The 20244-nt window shown below is 41.7% G+C and overlaps 1 protein-coding gene across 11 annotated transcripts in view; it reads left to right on the forward strand.

Annotated features, from left to right (window-relative positions):
• LOC137384354 (archaemetzincin-2) overlaps positions 1-20244 on the forward strand; it is a 98873-nt gene that overhangs the window by 12515 nt on the left and 66114 nt on the right. For 9 of the 11 annotated variants that reach the window (XM_068058263.1, XM_068058265.1, XM_068058267.1 and 6 more), the window contains exons 3-5: positions 4661-4834; positions 9724-9852; positions 11429-11592. In XM_068058263.1, the coding sequence (XP_067914364.1) occupies positions 4661-4834; positions 9724-9852; positions 11429-11592 (467 nt within the window). The remainder of the gene's footprint in view (positions 1-4660; positions 4835-9723; positions 9853-11428; positions 11593-20244) is intronic. The other 2 variants (XM_068058271.1, XM_068058272.1) reach the window with 1 other exon arrangement.

Raw genomic sequence — 20244 nt, forward strand, 5'->3', positions numbered from 1 at the left:
CATTAGACCAGCTTTTAATTCCAGAATTATTAATTGAATTCAAATCCACCTTCTGCTGTGGTGGGATTTGAACCCATGTCCCAGAGCAATACGTTGGGTCTCTGGGTTACTAGTCCAGTGACAATACCACTGCGCCACCATCTTCCCTGCCTCACTCTTTCTCAGTTATCGTCTGTTGCAATCTTGCATTTTAAAAGTCTTGAAATGGTTTGTTGCAACTGCACTCCTGACATACCTTGTTCAAGACCTTCAGTACAATTTTTGTTGTGCCACAATACTGAGAGGCAACTGTCCAAAGTCACTTTAAAAAAAAAAATGGATTTTGTTGTTGAATTTTATATTTGTATTATTACTAGAAAGAACATGAGGGACTAAAAACATCAGATGGGGTTAAGGTCAATCATGGCTAGCTATCTTCTGTGAAATGGAGGCAGTTTACAGAGTGGAATGCAAAAGGGTTCCTACAGCTATATGGTACCTAAAAAGCACTTCATGGAACTTCGTGCTGGGACCACTGTTGTTTGTGATATACATAAATGATTTGGAGGAAAGTATAGGTGGTCTGATTAGCAAGTTTGCAGACGACACTAAGATTGGTGGAATGGCAGATAGTGAAGGGGACTGTCAGAGAATACAGCAGAATATAGATAGATTGGAGAGTTGGGCAGAGAAATGGCAGATGGAGTTCAATCCGGGCAAATGCGAGGTGATGCATTTTGGAAGATCCAATTCAAGAGTGAACTATACAATAAATGGAGAAGTCCTGGGGAAAATTGATGTACAGAGAGATTTGGGTGTTCAGGTCCATTGTTCCCTGAAGGTGGCAACGCAGGTCAATAGAGTGGTCAAGAAGGCATACGGCATGCTTTCCTTCATCGGACGGGGTATTGAGTACAAGAGTTGGCAGGTCATGTTACAGTTGTATAGGACTTTGGTTCGGCCACATTTGGAATACTGCGTGCCATTCTGGTCACCACATTACCAAAAGGATATAGATGCTTTGGAGAGGGTGCAGAGGAGGTTCACCAGGATGTTGCCTGGTATGGAGGGCGCTAGCTATGAAGAAAGGTTGAGTAGATTAGGATTATTTTCATTAGAAAGACGGAGGCTGAGGGGGGACCTGATTGAGGTGTACAAAATCATGAGAGGTATAGACAGGGTGGATAGCAAGAAGCTTTTTCCCAGAGTGGGGGATTCAATTACTAGGGGTCACGAGTTCAAAGTGAGAGGGGAAAAGTTTAGGGGGGTTATGCGTGGAAAGTTCTTTACGCAGAGAGTGGTGGGTGCCTGGAACGCATTGCCAGCGGAGGTGGTAGAAGCGGGCACGATAGCGTCTTTTAACATGTATCTAGACAGATACATGAATGGGCAGGAAGCAAAGAGATACAGACCCTTCGAAAGTAGGCGACAGGTTTAGATAGAGGATCTGGATCGGCGCAGGCTTGGAGGGCCGAAGGGCCTGTTCCTGTGCTGTAATTTTCTTTGTTCACTTGCTGCTTAGGTGATGTGTGCTTCTTTTGAATTTGCAAGCAGTCAGAGTACAAGTTCTGTCCATGTTCTACCAAAAATGGCAATTCTATTTCGATGAACAAATGTTTCATGTGATTGATAATCTATGAATGGTTGTTGATCTTATGTCATCATTAGAGATCCAGGTGTGTATTACCTTTTTGTTTCTGTATCACTTCAAAGGGTGTTGAATGATACATTTGGGCTGCCTTTATTCCAGAAAATGGTCAGATGTTAGCCAACAGAGAAGCTAGTCTAGTTTTGAAACTGCAGTGTGTTTCACAGTGTAAGAAGCAACTTTTGTTTTAAAGTCTATAGGTAGAGAGAAAGTGAGTGGCATCATTGTTTTATTCATCAAGAAAGATAATGCCGAGTGCAGTTCGTTGTTTTATACTGTTCATTTACCTGTTTTACGTAAACTGTTGGTTTAGAATGTGAGACTTTGTCTGATAAGCTATATAATTCAATTCACTTTTCGAAGTAGATAGAATCATGACAGCATGTGATAGAAAATAAGGATTCTTTTATTCCAGTCCCCAGGCTTTCTTATTATTTATTTAGATAATGGGCAAAAAAGTACATACTAGATTGTAGGGGTCAGCTGAGAGGAGTGTCCATTAACATAGAACATAAAATATCTGTGATAGGTCAGAGGGCATGCTGTTTTATAAAGACAGCAGCATTGTATCGGGTAACAATGTTAAAAATGCATCTGTGTTTAAGTAGTGTGAACTTTTAACACCACCCAGGGTAATTACTGTGCTTTCCTGGATCACTAAGATGTTAATTGCTGTTATGCAGAGCTTCGGGTTCAGTCAGAGATCAAATTTTTTTTTTTTTTGTATTTTTCTAGCTATCGTTCTTGAAGTCAATAATTTTGTGTTGATGAAGGAGTTTGTATGTTGTACATTATTAGCTGTTTCTGATATCCTTTTTTTCAAAGTATGTCAGACATTTACATGTGTCCCTTGACATGCAGCACACACAGCTCAGAACTTTTTCATAAATAATGGGCTGAATTTTACAGACACCCTGACGTCGGGGGTCAGAAAACGTCTCTGGCAGAGGCCCGCCACGGGCCTCGATGCCGAGAAGGCCCAGCCCAATATTGCCGGCGGCAGCGAGGCCTCGTGGTGGCCCCCTCAACTGCTCGGTGTTGGGACACCCATTAACATATTTAAATCCTTTAAAAGTAATGAATTAATCAGACCTGTGCCTCGGCTTTCCGTCCCGCTGTAATATTGGTGCCGGTGGCTGGCACTCCTTTGCCTTCAGATCCCCGAGGCAGAACACTGGTGGGGAGGGGGGACCAGGTATGTTTTTCAGTGTGGGGGAGGGGAGTGTGGAGGAGCAGCGTCAATGTAATTTCATTAGTGTAGGGGATGGTGGGAAGGGGTAAAGTGTAAAGTTTATGAACTTTGGTGGGGGAAGGTCAGGTGCACGGGGCAAGTGTTTTGGGGGGGGGTGGGGAGAGAGGGCAGGCTATTAACTCTGATTATTGGGGGAGGGTGAGAGGAGCAAGAACATTTAATTTTTTAAAATCAATTTTACATCCATATATCTTTAAACATTTAAATTGAAATGTAGGGCTCGAAGCCCTTGAAAAATGGCGTCAGCACTTGCGCAAAGGCTGTTGATGCCATTGCCGGGGAGGGACAACCCTCCCCCTCCAAGTCATCAGGGTGGGCAGTCTGCCCCTACTATTTAACTGAGCGACCATGTTTAATATTGCAGTGGCTCCGCTACGTGCGGTCCGCATGGGCGGACTGTCATTGTTTACATTTAAGTCCGATGTATGTAAATTGACTTTCAGTGCCGCAAATGTATATCTGTCAATTTTTAAAAAATATTTTATACTCCTGCCAGTGGTGGCACTGTAGCATCTGCATTTTGCATCTCCCAGCTCCTCAGCCTATGCCGCAGAAAAAATACAATTTTGTTCATTGTGATTGAAGTGTAACCAATGTAATATCTTTGTTCAAGAAGTGAGAGAAAGCCGGTGACGCCCACATCCCATGAATGAATTTAAAAAAACTACTTACCAGTGTTGTCCAATATATTTACTGCTAGCAACATGTGGCTAATTGCATTACTGATAAGTAAATTTTAAGAGTAGTAGACAACGGCATTCTGCACTTAATCTCAATACTCAAATTTGCATGGGGTATTCATGTGTACCTTAACCTTTTTATGCATTTGTTGGGAAAATGGTTTGGCGAAAAGCAGACTGAGCATTTTTTTGATCATGGATGCTTTATTTGGTTACTGAATGGTGGTGGATGTTAAGTATAATGAAGTATATTTACTTGTATTATGTGAGTGCAAGATATTTTCTACTAAAATTAATGCATGTGTTTAAAACAGTCAGCACTTCCAAAGGCCAATTAGTGTCTCAATTGTGGACAAACTCTTAGAATTCATTATTTGAGATAAAAGTAGTGAGCATTTAGAAATCCATTCTAAATGAAGGGCAGCCCACGGTATTTATTAAAGGCCAGTTGTGTTTGACCGGCAAAGTTTTTTCTTTTTTCTCTCATTTTTGTCATTTCATTTACTTTGCTTTCAGGTGGCAACTATTCAGGATCCTGCCATTCATACCTCCTCTCGATACATTTTTTTTTTGTCCCATTAAAACTCCCTTTGGTCTTGCACCATCAAAACCTTTTGCCATTTAATGTCTCTTGCCCTCCACCCTATCACAGAATTATTTTTTTTTGTTCTTCCCATCCTCCCTCCCCCCACCCCATTGCATTTCTAACTTTTCCCAGTTCTGATGAAAGGTCACAGACCTGAAACATTTGCTCTGTTTCTCTTTCCACAGATGCTGCTAGGCCTGCTGAGAATTTCCAGCATTTTCTGTTTTTATTTCAGATTTCGGGCATCTGCAGTATTTTGCTTTTGTTTTACATGATCGTGCCAGTTAACTGCAAATAACTTGTGTAAAAACACATGCATAAGTATTATATTTAAATTATTTTTGTCTTTTAGAGACAGCTTGTGACTTGTGCGAAATTGTGTGAATGTTTTCTGATGAGGCACTTTTATAATAAAATAAGCGCTCAATTAATGTTGATAACTTCAAATTTCCGGCTGTTTCAAGCTCTGGATTATTTTTGCTGCTTACAATATATGTTGTATTTTCTGTGTTCAGGTTCATTTGGTAACTCAGAGGCAATGACTGAGACATGCATACACTGGTTAAAGGAATATTGTGAGGCATTTTTCTATGGTCTTAAGGTCAAATTCCTGGATCCCATTTCCGTATCTTTCATCGGTTGTGTGTTCCGGATCAATACATATTCACACAATCTGCAGATTCATGCAGGTACTACTCCACTGTAAAACTGTTCTCAATTATTTAGTTCAAAGCAGTGCATGTGTTAGTAATTACTTGCTAGTTATCACATTGTTATAGTCTATCTACCATTAACAGTAAATCATTAAAGTTCTTAAACAAAACAAGAAGAAATGAATAGAGCGACTCTGACATTGTACCTGCCCTAGAGACAGCATACAGACAGATGGAACTTGCTGGACTAAGGGATTTCAAAGCGTGTGTCTTTATATAAAATGTCTTACTTACAACAAATTACTGACTTTTTTTTTAATATTGTTTGTTCCATCTTCTAAGCCTATTAGGGGTAGCATATCAATCCCTAGATTAGGGGGCAAGTCAGTTCCCAGAATTTTGCCTGTTACTGCTTGGTGGTAATTGAGAGTTCCTTGGGGCAATTATCCCTCATATCTCTGATTTCTACATAATTAGTCACAATTGCATTGCATAAAGGTATCCAGATGTTGAATCCTTTTTGTAAAGTCCCTTAGCTATAGAATCCTGAAAAGGTAGTGGGGGGGATGGGATGGAAGAACTGTTAAATTGAGATGCTCCAGCCATCATGGTGTGGGGCAGGCTTGATGGGCCAGCTGGTCATTTCCAACACATTAGTTTCTTATGTATGCCAAAAGTACAATATTAAAATTATGATGGAACATTTGAACTAGGACAATAATTTTGGGTGAAAACTGGCTATTTGGAGTTGGAGGGAACCTTGGTGGCATAGATAATATGAAGTAATTCATTCTGGTAGAAAGAACGCAGAGAGACAATATAAAATAAAGGGTACAATTCTAAAGGGGAGCAGAGGGACCTGGGTGTATTTGTTTATAAATTACTGAGGGTGGCAGGACAAATTGAGTGAGTGGTTAATAAAGCATACAGCATCCAAACCTTTATCAATAGGGGCATAGGTACAAAAGCAAAGAAGTTATGTTAAATAAAAGTAAAATACTGCAGATGCTGGAAATCTGAAATAAAAACAAAGTGCTGGAAATACTCGGGTCTGGCAGCATCTGTAGAGAGAGAAACAGAGTTAATTTTTGAGGTCAATGACCTTTCATCAGAACTAGCAAAAGTTAGAAATGTAGGTTTTAAGCAAGTGAAAGGGGGAAGGTGTAAGAGGAACAAAAGGGAAGGTCTGTAATAGGGCGGAGGGTGGGAGAGATTAAATGACAAAGATGTCATAGAACAAAAGGTAAAGGGAGTGGTAATAGTTGTAGTGAAAGAGAGTTTTAATGGCAGATAATGAACAGGTCTGTCTGAAAGCAAAAACATGCAAAACAAGTTTAAGAGCAGCACATAGTTCAAAAAAAAAATCAAAATGGGCATCATGGTCTGAAATCGTTAAACTCAAATATTAAGTCCAGAAGGCTGTAAAGTGCCTAATCGAAAGATGAGGTGCTGTTCCTCGAGCTTGCGTTGAACTTCACTGGAACGCGACAGCAGGCTGTGAGAGCAAAGTGGTGAACTAAAATGCCTAGCAACTGGAAGCTGAGGGTCATGCTTGCGGACTGACTGGAAATATTCCACAAAGGGGTCACCCAATCTGCGTTTGATCTCCCCAGTGCAGAGGAGACTGCATTATGAGCAGCAAATGCAGTATAATAAATTGGAAGAAGTACAAGTAAACTGCAGCTTCACCTAGGAGGAGTGTTTGGAGCCTTGGATGGTGAGGAGAGAGTAGGTAAAAGGGCAGGTGTTACACCTTCTATGATTGCATGGGAAGGTGCCCTGGGAAGGGGACGAGGTGTTGGGGGTGATAGAGAGTGGACCATGGTGTCGCGGAGGAAATGGTCCTTTCAGGAAGGGGATGGGGAAGATGTGTTTGGTGGTGGCATCATGCACGGCTGAAGATGATTAGAAGAAAGACTTGGTATTATGTGAGGCTTTCATGACTTCAGGACATCGCGAAGGGCATTATAGCCAATGAAGTACTTTTAAAGTGTAGTAACTGTAGTAATATAGGAAATGTAGCAGCCAATTTGCAGAACCCAAACTGAGCGTCAATGAGCAGCTTATTGCTAAGCAAGTGCCGCTAGGTGTCACTGATAGTGACACCTTCCATCACTTTACTGATTATCGAGAGTAGACTGATGGGGCGGTAATCGGCCAGGTTGGATTTGTCCAACCTTTTGCGTGCAGGACATACCTGGGCAATTTTCCACATTGCCAAGTAGAAGCCAGTGTTGTAGCTGTACTGAAACAGCTTGGCGAGGGGCGTGTCAAGTTCTGGAGCACAGGTCTTCAGTACTATTGCTGGAATGTTGTCAGGGCCCGTAGCCTTTGCAGTATCCAGTGCCTTCAGTCGTTTCTTGATATCACGCAAAGTGAATCAAATTGGCTGAAGCCTGGCTTCTGTGATGCTGGGACTTCAGGGAGAGGCTGGGATTGATCATCCACGCGACACTTCTGGCTGAAGATTATTGTAAATGTTTCAGCCTTATCTTTTGCCCTGATGTGCTGGGCTCCTCCATCATTGAGGATGGAGATATTTGTGGAGCCAGCTCCTCCAGTTAGTTGTTTAATTGTTCACCATTCACGATTGGATGTGGCAGGACTGCAGAGCTTAGATCTGATCCGTTGGTTGTGGGATCGCTTAGCTCTGTCTATCGCATGCTGCATATGCTGTTTGGCATGCAAGTAGTCCTGGGTTGTAGCTTCACCAGGTTGACACTTCATTTTGAGGTATGCCCGCTGCTGCTCCTGGCATGCCCTCCTGCACTCTCCATTGAGTCAGGGTTGATCGCCCGGCTTGATGGTAAAGTAGAGTGGGGAATATGCCGGGCCATGAGGTTACAGATTGTGGTCGAGTACAATTCTGCTGCTGCTGATGGTCCACAGCGCCTTATGGATGTCCAATTTTGTATTGCTAGGTCTGTTCGAAATCTATCCCATTTAGCACAGTGGTAGTGCCACACAGCACAATGGAGGATATCCTCAATGTGCAGCTTCCAAACTCGTGATCTCTATCACCGAGAAGGACAAGGGCAGCAGATGCATGGGAGCACCACCACCACCTGCAGGTTCTCCTCCAAGCCACACACCATCCTGACTTGGAACTATATCACCGTTCCTTTACCGTCGCTGGGACAAAATCCTGGAACTCCCTAACAGCCCTGTGAGTGTACCTACCCCACATGGACTGCAGCGATTCAAGAAGGTGGCTCACCACCACCTTCTGAAGGGCAATTAAGGATGGGCAATAAATGCTGGCCTGGCTGGCGACGCCCACATCCCATGAAACAAAAAAAAAAGGCAAGCTCTCACAAACAACAATATGATAATGACAATTCTTTTGCGATGTTGATTAAGGGATAAATATTGGTCAGGACATTGGGGATAACTCCTCTGCTTTTCTTTGAAATAGTGCCATGGGATCTTTTATGTCCACCTTAGAGAACAGGTGGGGGCTTGGTTTAATGTCTCATCCACAAGATGGCACTTCTGACAGTGCGGCACTGGCATGTCAGACTAGATTTTTGTGCCCAAGTCTCTGGAGCTTTAGCTTTCTCTTTTGCGCTCACTGTGCTGGGCATTGCCATCATTGACCATGGCGTATTCATTGAGCCTGCTGCTCCTCCTAGTTGTTCCTAATTGTCTACCACCATTCACGATTAGATGTGGCAGGACTTTGATCTGATCCATTTGGGGAGTCACTGAGCTCTGACTATGGCATGCTGCTTCTGCTGTTTAGACCTGTGTTGTAGCTTCACCAGGTTAGCACCTCCAGTTTTAGGTATGCCTGGTGCTGCTCCTGGCATGCTCATCTTCACCCCTGACTGAACTAGGATTAATACTGTGGCGTGATAGTAATGGTAGACTGAGGGATATTCCAGGCTGTGAGGTTACATGTTTTAGTGGGATACAATTCTGCTGGTGGCCCACAGTGCCTCGTGGAGGCGCAGTTTGAGCTGCAAGTTCTGTTCTGAATGTATCCCATTTAGTATAGTGGTAGTTCCACCCAACATGATGGGTGTCCTCCTTGTTAAGACGGGACTTGGACTTCTCAAGGATTGTGCAGCGGTCAGTCCTACCAACGCTGTTATGGATTGATGCATTTGTAAGGATGAAATCAAGTAGGTTTATCCCTCATGTTGGTTCTTTCACTGCCTGCCACAGAATCCGTCTACCAGTGACACATGCTGTTCTCCCAGACAGTAATGCTGAGGCCCCAGCTTTTCATATTATATATGTCCTGGATTTGGGAATAAAGGGCATATATCCAAGTTTTCAAATTAAACTAAGATAGGGTATATAGTCAATTGTGAGGAAGAAAGCAGAAAATTGCAAAATAACATGGTTTGGGCATCAGGCAGATAAAGTTTAATAAACATAACATTGGATTTAGGAACTTTATGTGGGAGTAAAATATTAAATGGAGAAGCATAAGGATTTATGGATGAACAAAATTTGAGTCCAAATTCTGAAGTAATTAAAAGTTAGCTCATCAATGCCAGAAGTGATCAAAAAAGCTGATATCATATCGGTCTTCATCACAAGAATGACAAAGCAAAGAATTGGTACTGCAATTACTATGTACAGAGCACTAGTCTAGCTGCATTTGCAATATTATGTTCAGTCTTGGGCATCCTCCTTAGGAAGTATATACTGGTCTTTGAAAATTATTCCTGAAAAAGGCTGAAAATGTTTCCTCGTACTTCCAGGCCACCACTTCGTGCCTGCAATCAAGTGGAGTTGCAATTATTTTGTTTCTTGTGTTCTGTTTTAGTGGAGAAGCAACTGAAGAATGTCTATGAACTGAAACATTTGTTCCCTGTGGATAAACTTGTGCATATGTTTCTGGTTGTACCCAGTTTTGAATATTGTTATGGGTAGTAATTCAAGCGTGTCATTGCAAGTTCTTGTTTTTTGCATAGGTGGTATTCTTAAGTACCTGAAGAAGAAAAAACCCAAAGATGCTTTCTGTATTGTTGGAATTACAATGATTGACCTTTATCCAGAAGATTCCTGGAATTTTGTGTTTGGACAGGCATCTCTCACAGAAGGTAAAGTGGTGCAGAAAACGCACTCCTGTTGTTTCCGTTTAAATTTTATATTTACATTTTTTTAGTGACTGTCATACCTTCCTGTAAAGAAGGTTCATTTATATAATCATCAGCTTTGTGTCCTTAACAACTATGCAAACCTCAGACAACTTTTACAGTACTTAAGTATATTGCAGTTCTTCATCCTGACCCTTCTCTTGGATCCTCCGAATAAGTCATGACAGAGCCAGAACAAAGTAACTGACGTGGTATTCATAAAGATTTCACCTGTGGAAAAATTACTACAATTATATAGGGCATTAGTGAGGCCACACCTGGAGTACTGTGTTTATTTTTGGTCTCCTTATCTTAGGAAGGATGTAGTTGCCCTTGAGGAAGTGTGGCAAAGGTTCACTAGACTGGTTCCTGGGAAGAGGAGATTTTCCTATGACGAGAGATTGAGTAGACAAGGCCTATATTCCCTGGAGTTTAGAAGAATGAGAGGTTTGATAAGGGGCTTGACGGGGGTAGATGCTGAGAAAGTGTTTCCCGAGTGGGAAATCTAGAACACATGGCCACATTCTCAGAATAAGGGATCGGTCATTAAGGACTGCGATGAGAAATTTCTTCAAAGGGTTGCAAATCCTTGGATTTCTCTACCCCAGAGAGGTGTGGCTGCTCAGTCATTGAGTATATTCAAGACAGAGGTCGATAGATTTTTGGGTACTAGGGGAATTAAGGAATATGGGGCTAGTGCAGAAAGTTGGAGTTGAGGTAGAAGATCAGCAATGAACTTGTTGAAGGCGGAGCTGGCTTGATGGTTCTTATGTAAGGCGCTGGTAGAAACAGCTGATTTGCTAGTGACGAGTGAAACAATCAGTTAATGCTGCATGTTCTCCTAGTAGGAACATGCGGGACTGACCATATCTCTCCATTTGAGAGTTGCCTCAGATATCTGTAATACTGCAGATTCAAATTGGCTGATGAGCTCTGCTGGAAATCTGAGCCCGATAGCTAACTGTGTTCTTGTAGAGGGCTGGCAGTACTGTCAGCTTTATTTATGGAAATAAAACAGCCAAATGAAGAGTTTCTTCCAGGACATTTCCACAGATGACTGGTTGTCATTAATGTTGCTTACCTCAGTTATTTGTGGCCATGTGCTGATTAGGTGGCTAAGTTAAGAGCTGGAGCATTTTTTTAAAAAGTGAGATATTTTCCACCAATTTGAATGAAACTGGGCAGTGAGCCAAATTCGGGCCAGCAGTTGAATATAGTTCTAATAACTGTAATGTCCAGTCTTTGTTCGCTTCATTTGGAAATTGTGACATTAAAGTGAGTAAATTTCATTTGATCTCCTGAATGTCTGAGTATTTTTCAATATTTCTACTAAATTAGGAGTGTTGCTTGCTTTGAAAATACAGTGTAATTTATTGAGCACTACAATGGAATCTTTATATATTTTTTGCCAAAACAAGTTTTCTATATATGTGTTAGCTGATTGTAGATGTGATTTTGATTTACTTCTACAGGCCAGTAGAAAGAAATGCTGAAATATGATGAGTGGTGTAAACTATTTCGTTTTCTGCATATTTTACAGGGATGGGTGTTTTTAGCTTTGCTAGATATGATGATGATTTTTATACCACGAACTATAAAGGAAAGCTGAAGAAAAAGGAACATCTGGTTCCTGACGATTATTCAGTCTTCGATAGATACTACACACCACCCATTACAAGCAAGCTGCTGCTAAGATCGTGCAAGGTGGGTGTGATTGCAGAACTGAAGATGCTACATTTGGAGACAGTTGCTTTAAGTAGCAGCAGAGTTGTGTTTTCTAGAATTTGTGTCAGCTTGGCTCAGTTGGGAGGACCCTTATCCCTGAGTCAGATAGTTGTGGGTTGAAGCAATAATCTAGGTTAATGTAGTCCAGTACATTAGCCACATTTGGGTGATTGGGAATCCAGATATGGCTAATTGCATTTTTGCTTAGTAAATAAAAAGTGAGTTATAGGTATTGTCATTGGCCGTGTGATTTCAATACTCATATTGGCATATCATATGCATATGCACTTCAACCTTTTTTGATTGTTTTGTGTGCTTTAATTACTTGGCTACAGCAAAGGAAATTGGCATACAACCAGCTTCAGGGTGGAGAGCCGGGGCAAGCCTGGCTCATCGAGTTCTATGTCAATAATCTCTGCAGTTACTTTGGTGGAATCAAAGTATTGTTAGCAATTGCTGTACAAAAAACTTAGAAGCTGCACTAAGATTTGCTGTCTCTGATAAATTAATGTCAGAATTCCAAAACTTAGGTGAAAGAGACTGCAATGTTTCATACTGAATGGTAGGCGTTTGTTAAGTAAATATACACATGAAGTATATTTATTTGCATTGTATGCAGTTGATCTAGATTTCCAAAAGGCCTGTTATAAGATGCCACATAATAGACTAATGAATGATGTTGGAGCACACGGAGCCAGGAGACAAGTAGTAGAATGGATAGCTAGCTGGCTGCAAGACAGAAAGCATAGAGAGAGGGTAAAGGGTAGCTATTCAGACTGGCAGAGGGTAGAAAGTGGGACTCCACTGGCCATCAAGGATCAGTATTGGGACCACTGTTGCTCACAATTTACATTAACGGTTTAGAGGTTAGAATCAAAAAAACAATTTCTAGATTTGCAGATGACACTAAATTAGGGTGGATAGTCAGTGGAAAATAACAATTGAAATGGGGTAGAGGAGCAAATACACAAATCAATAGAAGTAGTGATGCAGGTTAATAAGGATATCATTTAAAAAAAAAACAAATACTAGGGTTTATTTCTAGACGGATAGAATTGAAAAGTAGAGAAGTTATGCTAAACTTAAAATTGAATGTTGGTTCGATCACACTTGGAGTAGCAGGTACAGTCCTGGTTGTGATATGAAAATGACAGAGGGACAAGAGAGTGTGCAAAAACGTTTTGCAAGGATGATGCCAGAACTGCAAGGTTATATCAATCAGGAAAGGATAAACGGGCTTGGGTCTTTTTTCTCTCGAATAGAGAAAGCTGAAGGATGACCTAATATTCTGAAAGGTTTTGATAGAGTAGACACAGAGGGCGGAATCTTCTCCATTTAATTCTATTGGAACGGCGAGACCATTTCTGAGTTGGGAGCCGGACCAGTTAAGTTGTGCACCTTGCTGTTGCTCTTTCCCAGAGCAAACTAATTATCATCCCTATTAGCGAGACCTCAGCAAGATCGTTAACATTAAGATTCGAGATATGAAGCCCCAGACCAATTTAAAGAATTACACAACAAGATTTCACATTTTAAGACTTTTATTATAACAACTAAACTAAAAGAAATTCCCATTAACTAAATAGTACCTTGTAAGTAGCTGATATCCCAAATTACAAAGAAAGGTATTTACTTATTAAAATACTTGAAAACCTCACACCACACTTATACATTACACAGGCCTCTTTGATGGCAAAATCTTTGCGGTTAAATGTCCCATACTCCTCGCAGTTGCAATGGGTTCGATCTCCCAGACTTTCTCAAAGTCAATGTCCTCTTCGATTGCTTCTCCAAGCATTTTCGACCTGGGCATCCCTGAATAAGGCAATTCCTGGTCATCCTGTTGGTCTTTTTCTTCTCCTCAAACTTCAACTTTCAAAACAGGTTCAAGTCTTCATAGTCTTTCGCTGTATCAATCTTCACTAAGAGCAGGTGTTTTCTCTCTCTCTCCCTTGAGGCTGCCACTGCTGGTTGTCTTCCATTCTTACAGCCTGTCTGCCTTCAGAAAATCTGTTAAATTTGACTGGAATTAAAAGTCAATAGCCTATGCACAGTCCACAAGACTGGCTTCAGCCGCGCCACCCGGGCTATCACCCGGGTGTTAGCAGCTGCCATATTTGCATCCTCGGAATCACTGACTCTTTGTTTACGATCCACAAGTCTGGGAGGGTGAAACACATTGTTCTTCAGGTGTTATTCCCCTGCAGTCTCTGCTTTTCAAAGAAAGGTCTTTGAACTGGATTCTCTGTCGTCCTGGTAACCAAGATTTCTGTCTTGTCTTTAAGCAGAGTGGATGTGAGGTTATCTGACTTCTCTGACTCCATCTTGAACTTTTAAAAATCACAGTTTTTAAAACATAATCATATTACAAAATCCAGTGTTCATAACACCTCCCCCCTAAAAATAGAAAATTCATTACCGTAGTAATTTTTCTTACAATGTAATCACACATATCCTTGTAGATATTTCCATTATTAACATTTTGCACTTTACACAGATAACAATATTTTATAGTTCGGAGTTACTTTCCTCCTGTTTTGATCAGGTGAGGAGGGATCACAAGGCTTCCCTCTTGTCATTCCTCTTTTTTGACCACAACAGAGTTTATTCCTTTTTTAAAACAGTGGACGAGCTTACCACCTCAGTGAGTGTTTTACCTTTTACCTTTGCTGTGATCGTAAAAGAGCCAGTTGGACTGGTTTTCTTGCATTTAAACAAGAAAGAGGTGAGTTTATTATACTTAACAATCTAAACCCGATCTAAAGACAAAATAAAATTACACAACACATTCATGCACATACATGAGAATCGCACAAGCAAATAGATTATGGATTGATGAGGGGGTAGATTTGTGGTTGGTTTCGAGTCCAGAACAATAAAAATTGATGCACAGTCTGTGGCGTTGGATGATTCTGTTGCCTTCTGGCTGAACTTGTGTTCCTGAAGTCTTTGGTTGGTAAATGTGCAGTTTGTCGCTGGCCCACCTGGTTTAGGCTTTTCTTGTAGGCAGAATTGTAGGTGGCGTTCTTCCCCTGGATCCAGCAACCAGCAGCTAGATTTCACACAAGGTCTTTTGGAGAGAGAGAGACACACACACATGCAGCCCTTCTGACATCTACCCCGATTCAGTCACTGGCTTGATTGTTTTGTCCAAGAGACAACTCCCAGTTTTTACAGAGATGGACAGGCGGTCACATGACTGCCTCAGTGCATTGTCTGACACCTTCTAAAGAGATTCGAGTTTAGAAGTTTCAGTCCCTTAGGCCTCAGGGTGTTAACGTTTACACCTGGAAAGGTTGGCCCTTTTAAGGTTAATGTGCCACGATGTCTTTGAATGTCCTGCTAATGAAAGCAATCTCCTGTGGTGCACTCAATGGAGCAAACCATTGTTTTGGGTACAGGTTCATCAGACATGTATCTTGTCTTTGAGGCCTTGGAATGTGTAAGGTGTTCAAATGCAAGTTGCGATGGCCATCTTGGCTGCCAGCTTTTTAAAAAAGTTACTTGCAGAATTTCAGCTCTTTCTGTTTCATTGGAAGTTTAATGTAGGTTTCCAATCGATGAATTAAAAATCCCACTTTGGCGTAGCAAATTTTCGTGGCACTCCATTATACCGTTTATTTAAATTCTGGATAGAGCATTGGCAATTACATTGCTCTTTGCTGCAACATCTACAGTCATTATGGTAAATGGTTGCAACATTAAACTCCACTGAAATAATTTGGCTTTCTTGGTTTTGATGTTTTCTAAGAACTTTACTGGATTATGATTGGTGTATATGGTTATTTCTCCTTGGTCATTATTGATATATACTTCAAAATTTTGAAAGGCCAATATGAAAACGAAAGCCTCCTTTTTAATAATGCAGTATATCTTCTTGTACTTATTGAGTTTTCTAGAAGAATAACTGCTTGTTTGTTCAATACCAGTATCATCATCCTGGAGTAACACTGCTCCTACTCCTATATCACTGGCATCAATTGCTACCTTAGAGGGTTTGCCAAAATTTGGTGCCATTAGCAGGGCTTCATTTATTAAAATGGCCTTTAATTTTTCAAATGCCATTTGAGAGGATTCTGTCCATTGGATCTTCATGCCGTTTTTTAATAAACTTGTCAGTGGAGTTACTACTGTACCGAAGTTAGGAAAGACCTTCTGGTAGAACCCAGACATCGTGAGGAATCTTGGTATTTCCTTTTTTGTCTTGGGGACTGGAAAGTCTACTATCGTCTGAACCTTAGCTTCTCTAGGCAACATTTGTCCTAGGCCCACAACCTTAGCCATGGCAAACTTGCTCTTCACTAAGTTGACTACCAAATTGGCTTTCTCTAATCTGTCAAACAGAGCCTTTAAGTGTTCAACATGATCCTCTCAAGTGTCACTGTATACCAACAAATCATCTAGGTACACAAAACAATTGCTTAGTCCAACAATCACCTGGTTGGTCAATCTTTGAAATGTGACCAGTGCATTTTTCATTCCAAACGGCATGACCTTGGACTGAAATAGGCCATCTGGGATCAAGACGGCGGAAATTGCTTTAGCTAGGTTGGTCGAGGGGAATTTCCAATAGCCTTTTAGCAAGTCAATCTTGCTGATGAAGACTGAATTACCTACTCTGTCAATACAATCCTCAAGTCATGGGATTGGATAAGAGTCTGTTTTAGTTGCTGCATTGACTTTCCGATAATCAATGCAAAATCTTTTGGAACCATCTGGTGTTGGTATTAACACCATGGGAGAGCTCCAGCTACTTTGACTAGGTTCAGTTATAATATTCTTTAGCATATATTGCACCTCCTCTCTGACCTGAGCTAATTTATCAGGATTGAATTGATAAGGGTTCTGTTTCATGAGTGTAGCTACCCCTACACCAAGAATACCCAGAGAGGTACAACCTAGCTTATCTGCACATATGTCTTTAAACTCTTTTAGCAGCTCAGCTATGTCCTCTTTATGCTGTTCAGAAAGGTAGTATAGAACTGTATCTCTAAATTTTCTAATACTTCTGTGTTGGCCAGTTTCACTGCAGGGGGTTCAATCTGCGAGGTCTCAGTTTTGCCCCTTCATCCAGTTCATCAAAAGTAGCACTCTGCTTAACCTCCTCTCCTGTCAATTGGCACGCACTCACTAGCTGACAAGGTTCATGACCATAGTACCTTTTCAACATATTCACGTGATACACTCTGACTTTTCTGGCTGTCTGGTGTACTAACCAGATAGTTTACCTCACTAAGTTTCCTCTCAATGAAGTAAGGTGCTCTAATACTAGTTTAGGCAAAGGCAGCAAAACCAACTCCTTGTCTCCAGGCTGCAAACCGTGTCTTAGCTGTTCCATCCACTTGGGTTTTCGTCACTTGCACAATTTGTGCGCCGCAGATCCCCTGCGGTATTTTGCGTGGGGGCTCATTTAAATGGAGGGGCGGAATGGCAGCCCCTGATGAAGTAGAGGGGGCGGCTGCTCTGTTCCCGGCAATGACATCTGGTGCCATTGCGCAGGCACTGGTGCTATTTTTAAAGGGCTTCAAGCCATCCCTGGCAGTTAAAATTTTTTGTAGAGAACACAGCACTTTTAAAACGGTTGATTAAACATTACAGCCCCTCTTCCATCCCCTGCAATGATCAAACAAGATATTTATTTTCTCTCTCTTCCCCTCCCCCCCCCCCCCGAAAAACTCCTTTTTTGCCGGTACCAACCTTTCACCCCCAAACTTTATAATGTTTGTCCTTCAACCCTTTCCCACCATCCCATCAGCCAATGGAAATAGTTTCCCCGCTTCTTCCCCCTCCCCCCCGCCCTGAAACTTTCACTCCCTCCACACCCCACCCCTCTCCCCCCCTCCCCCCCCCTCCCCAACCAGTGTCACGCCTCAGATCTCCGATTGGAGTTCTGAAGGTGTGGGAGTTCCGGCCAGCGGCCGAAATATCGGCATGGGACGGCCGTCGCGACCAGATAAGTCATTGTGCTTCAATTGTAATATAATTTGCATTTTCAGATGAAGGCTCTGCTGCCAGTAAAATGCAGCAGGGCGTTCCCAGTGTCAGAGATCGTGGTGGGCCTCTTCCGGAAGAATTTTCCGGACCCCTGTGCCACAACCTCCCATGTCGAAGGGCTGGTAAAATTCAGCCCATAATCTAAGAGGGTAGTTTCCTCCTCTTGTGCTAAAAATCTTTCCTTAAGTTTAAGGGGACCCTTAACCTCATGCCCATAGACCAATTCAAATGGACTGAAACCAGTGAACCCATTTGGTATATCTCTGCTGGCAAATAATAAAAATGATATCCATTTATCCCAAACATAAGGATGCTCAAAACAATAAGCCTTTATCATACTGTATAGCGTTTGGTGATGCCTTTCCAAAGCACCTTGTAACTACAGGTGATAAGTGGACTGTTTGAGCTTTCTCACTCCCAAATTACTCATGACCTTGAAATACCCCTGACATGACATCTGACCTCTTTTCTGACTGAATTTCTTTTGGCAATCCGTATCTAGTGAAAAACTGAATTAAATCCTCAATCAAAACTTTCGCTGTGATCTTTCTGAAAGTTATTGCCTCTGGAAACCTATTGGACAAATCCACGATAGTTAGGAGAAACTTGTGACCTGACTTAGTTGTAGGTAAGGGTCTGACACAAATCACAAGAACCTTACTGGAAGGGCACAAATGTCACCCCACTATTTAAGAAGGGAGGGAGAGAGAAAGCAGGGAATTACAGACCTGTTGACCTTACATCAGTCCTTCGGAAAATGCTAGAATCTATTCTAAAAGATGTGATAAATGGACACTTGGATAATAATTATCTGATTGGGCACAGTCAACATGGATTAATGAATGGGAAATCATGTTTCACGAACCTGTTGGAGTTTTTTGAGGATGTTACTAACAGAATTGATAAAGGGGAGTCGGTGGACATACTATACTTGGATTTTCAGAAGGCTTTTGTTAAAGAGGTTTGTTAGCAAAATTAAAGCACATGGGATAGGAAGTAATATACTGGCATGGATTAAGGATTGGTTAACAGGCAGAAAGCAGTGACTCGGAATAAATAGGCCATTCTCGCAGGCTGTGACTAATGGGGTACTGCAAGGATCAGTATTTGGGCCCCAGCTGTTCACTATAAATGATTTGGATGTGGGGACCAAGTTTAATATTTCCAAGTTCGCGGATGACCCAAAACTAGGTGGGAATGTTGTGAGGAAGATGCTAAGTGGCTTCAAGGGGATTTGGACAGACTTAGTGATAGTCAAGAATGTGGCAGATGGAATATAATGTGAAAAATGTGAGGCTATCTACTTAGGTAGGAGGAACACATGTGCGGAGTATTTCTTGAGATTAGAAAGTGTAGATGTACAAAGGGACCTGGGTGTCTTTGTCAATAAGTCACTGAAAGCTAACATGCAGGTGCAGCAAGCAATTAAGAAGGCTAATGGTATGTTAGCCTTTATCGCAAGAGGATTTGAATACAGGAGTAGTGGAGTCTTGCTTCAGTTGTATAGAACGTTGGTTAGACTGCACCTGGAGTGCTGTGTGCAGTTTTGGTCCCCTTACCCTAGGATGGATATTACTGCCATAGAGGGAGTGCAAAGACGGTTCACCAGACTTGTTCATTGGATGGCGGGACCGTCCTATGAGGAGAGATTGGGGAAACTGGGCCTGTATTCTCTAGAGTTTGGAAGGATGAGAGGTGATCTCATTGAAACGTACAAAATACTTAAAGGGATAGACAGGGTAGATGCAGCTAAGATGTTTCCTCTGGTTGGGGAGTGTAGAACCAGGGGACACAATTTCAAAATAAGGGGGAAGCCACTTAGGACCGAAATGAGGAGAAATTTCTTTACTCAGATGGTTGTGAATCTTTGGCATTCTCTAACCCAGGGGACTGTGGAAGCTCAGTCATTGAGTATGTTTAAGGCAGAGATTGACAGATTTCTAAATACAAATGACATAAGGGGATATGAGGATAGTGTGGGGAAAAAGGCACTGAATGGATGATCAGCCATGATTGTATTGAATGGCAGGGCAGGCCCGATGGGCTGAATGGCCTACTCCTGCTCCGGTGTTCCCTAAACAGTTTGTCAAAAGCAGATATCTGTATCATTGGGACTGGCTTAATTGAAGGCTGTGGCTTCCTAACTACCTGACATGTATAGCGAGTTCTGCAAAATTCAACTACATCTTTATGCAAATCTGGTCAATAAAAATGTTGTCCTATCCTGGCCTGAATCTTTTGAATACCCACATGACCTGCCACTGGGATGTCATGGGCAATGCTCAAGATTTCACTGTGGTACCCTGGGGGAAACAACAACCTGATGAACTATAGCCCAATCCTCATTAGCAGGCCTCTTTGGAGGTCTCCTAATTCGAATGCCATTCTTAATACAGTAGCACTCGGACTTTTTCAGCTTCTGCCTCAGAACAAGCTGTCTGAGACAGACTTCTTAAATCAGCATTTGCCTGTTGTGCCTCAATCAAAGATGATCTGCTAAACCAGGGGCCGCCAACATCGGTCTTTGAGTATCTCGCGTTAAGCAGAATTTTTAAAAATTGCTTCTTTCCTACATTTAAATTGGCGGCTTTTACGAATTCAAACATTCTGCCAGGTCAATAATTCAAGCCAGTGATT

The sequence above is a fragment of the Heterodontus francisci genome, chromosome 26 (assembly GCF_036365525.1).
Source record: "Heterodontus francisci isolate sHetFra1 chromosome 26, sHetFra1.hap1, whole genome shotgun sequence".
NCBI lineage: Eukaryota > Metazoa > Chordata > Chondrichthyes > Heterodontiformes > Heterodontidae > Heterodontus > Heterodontus francisci.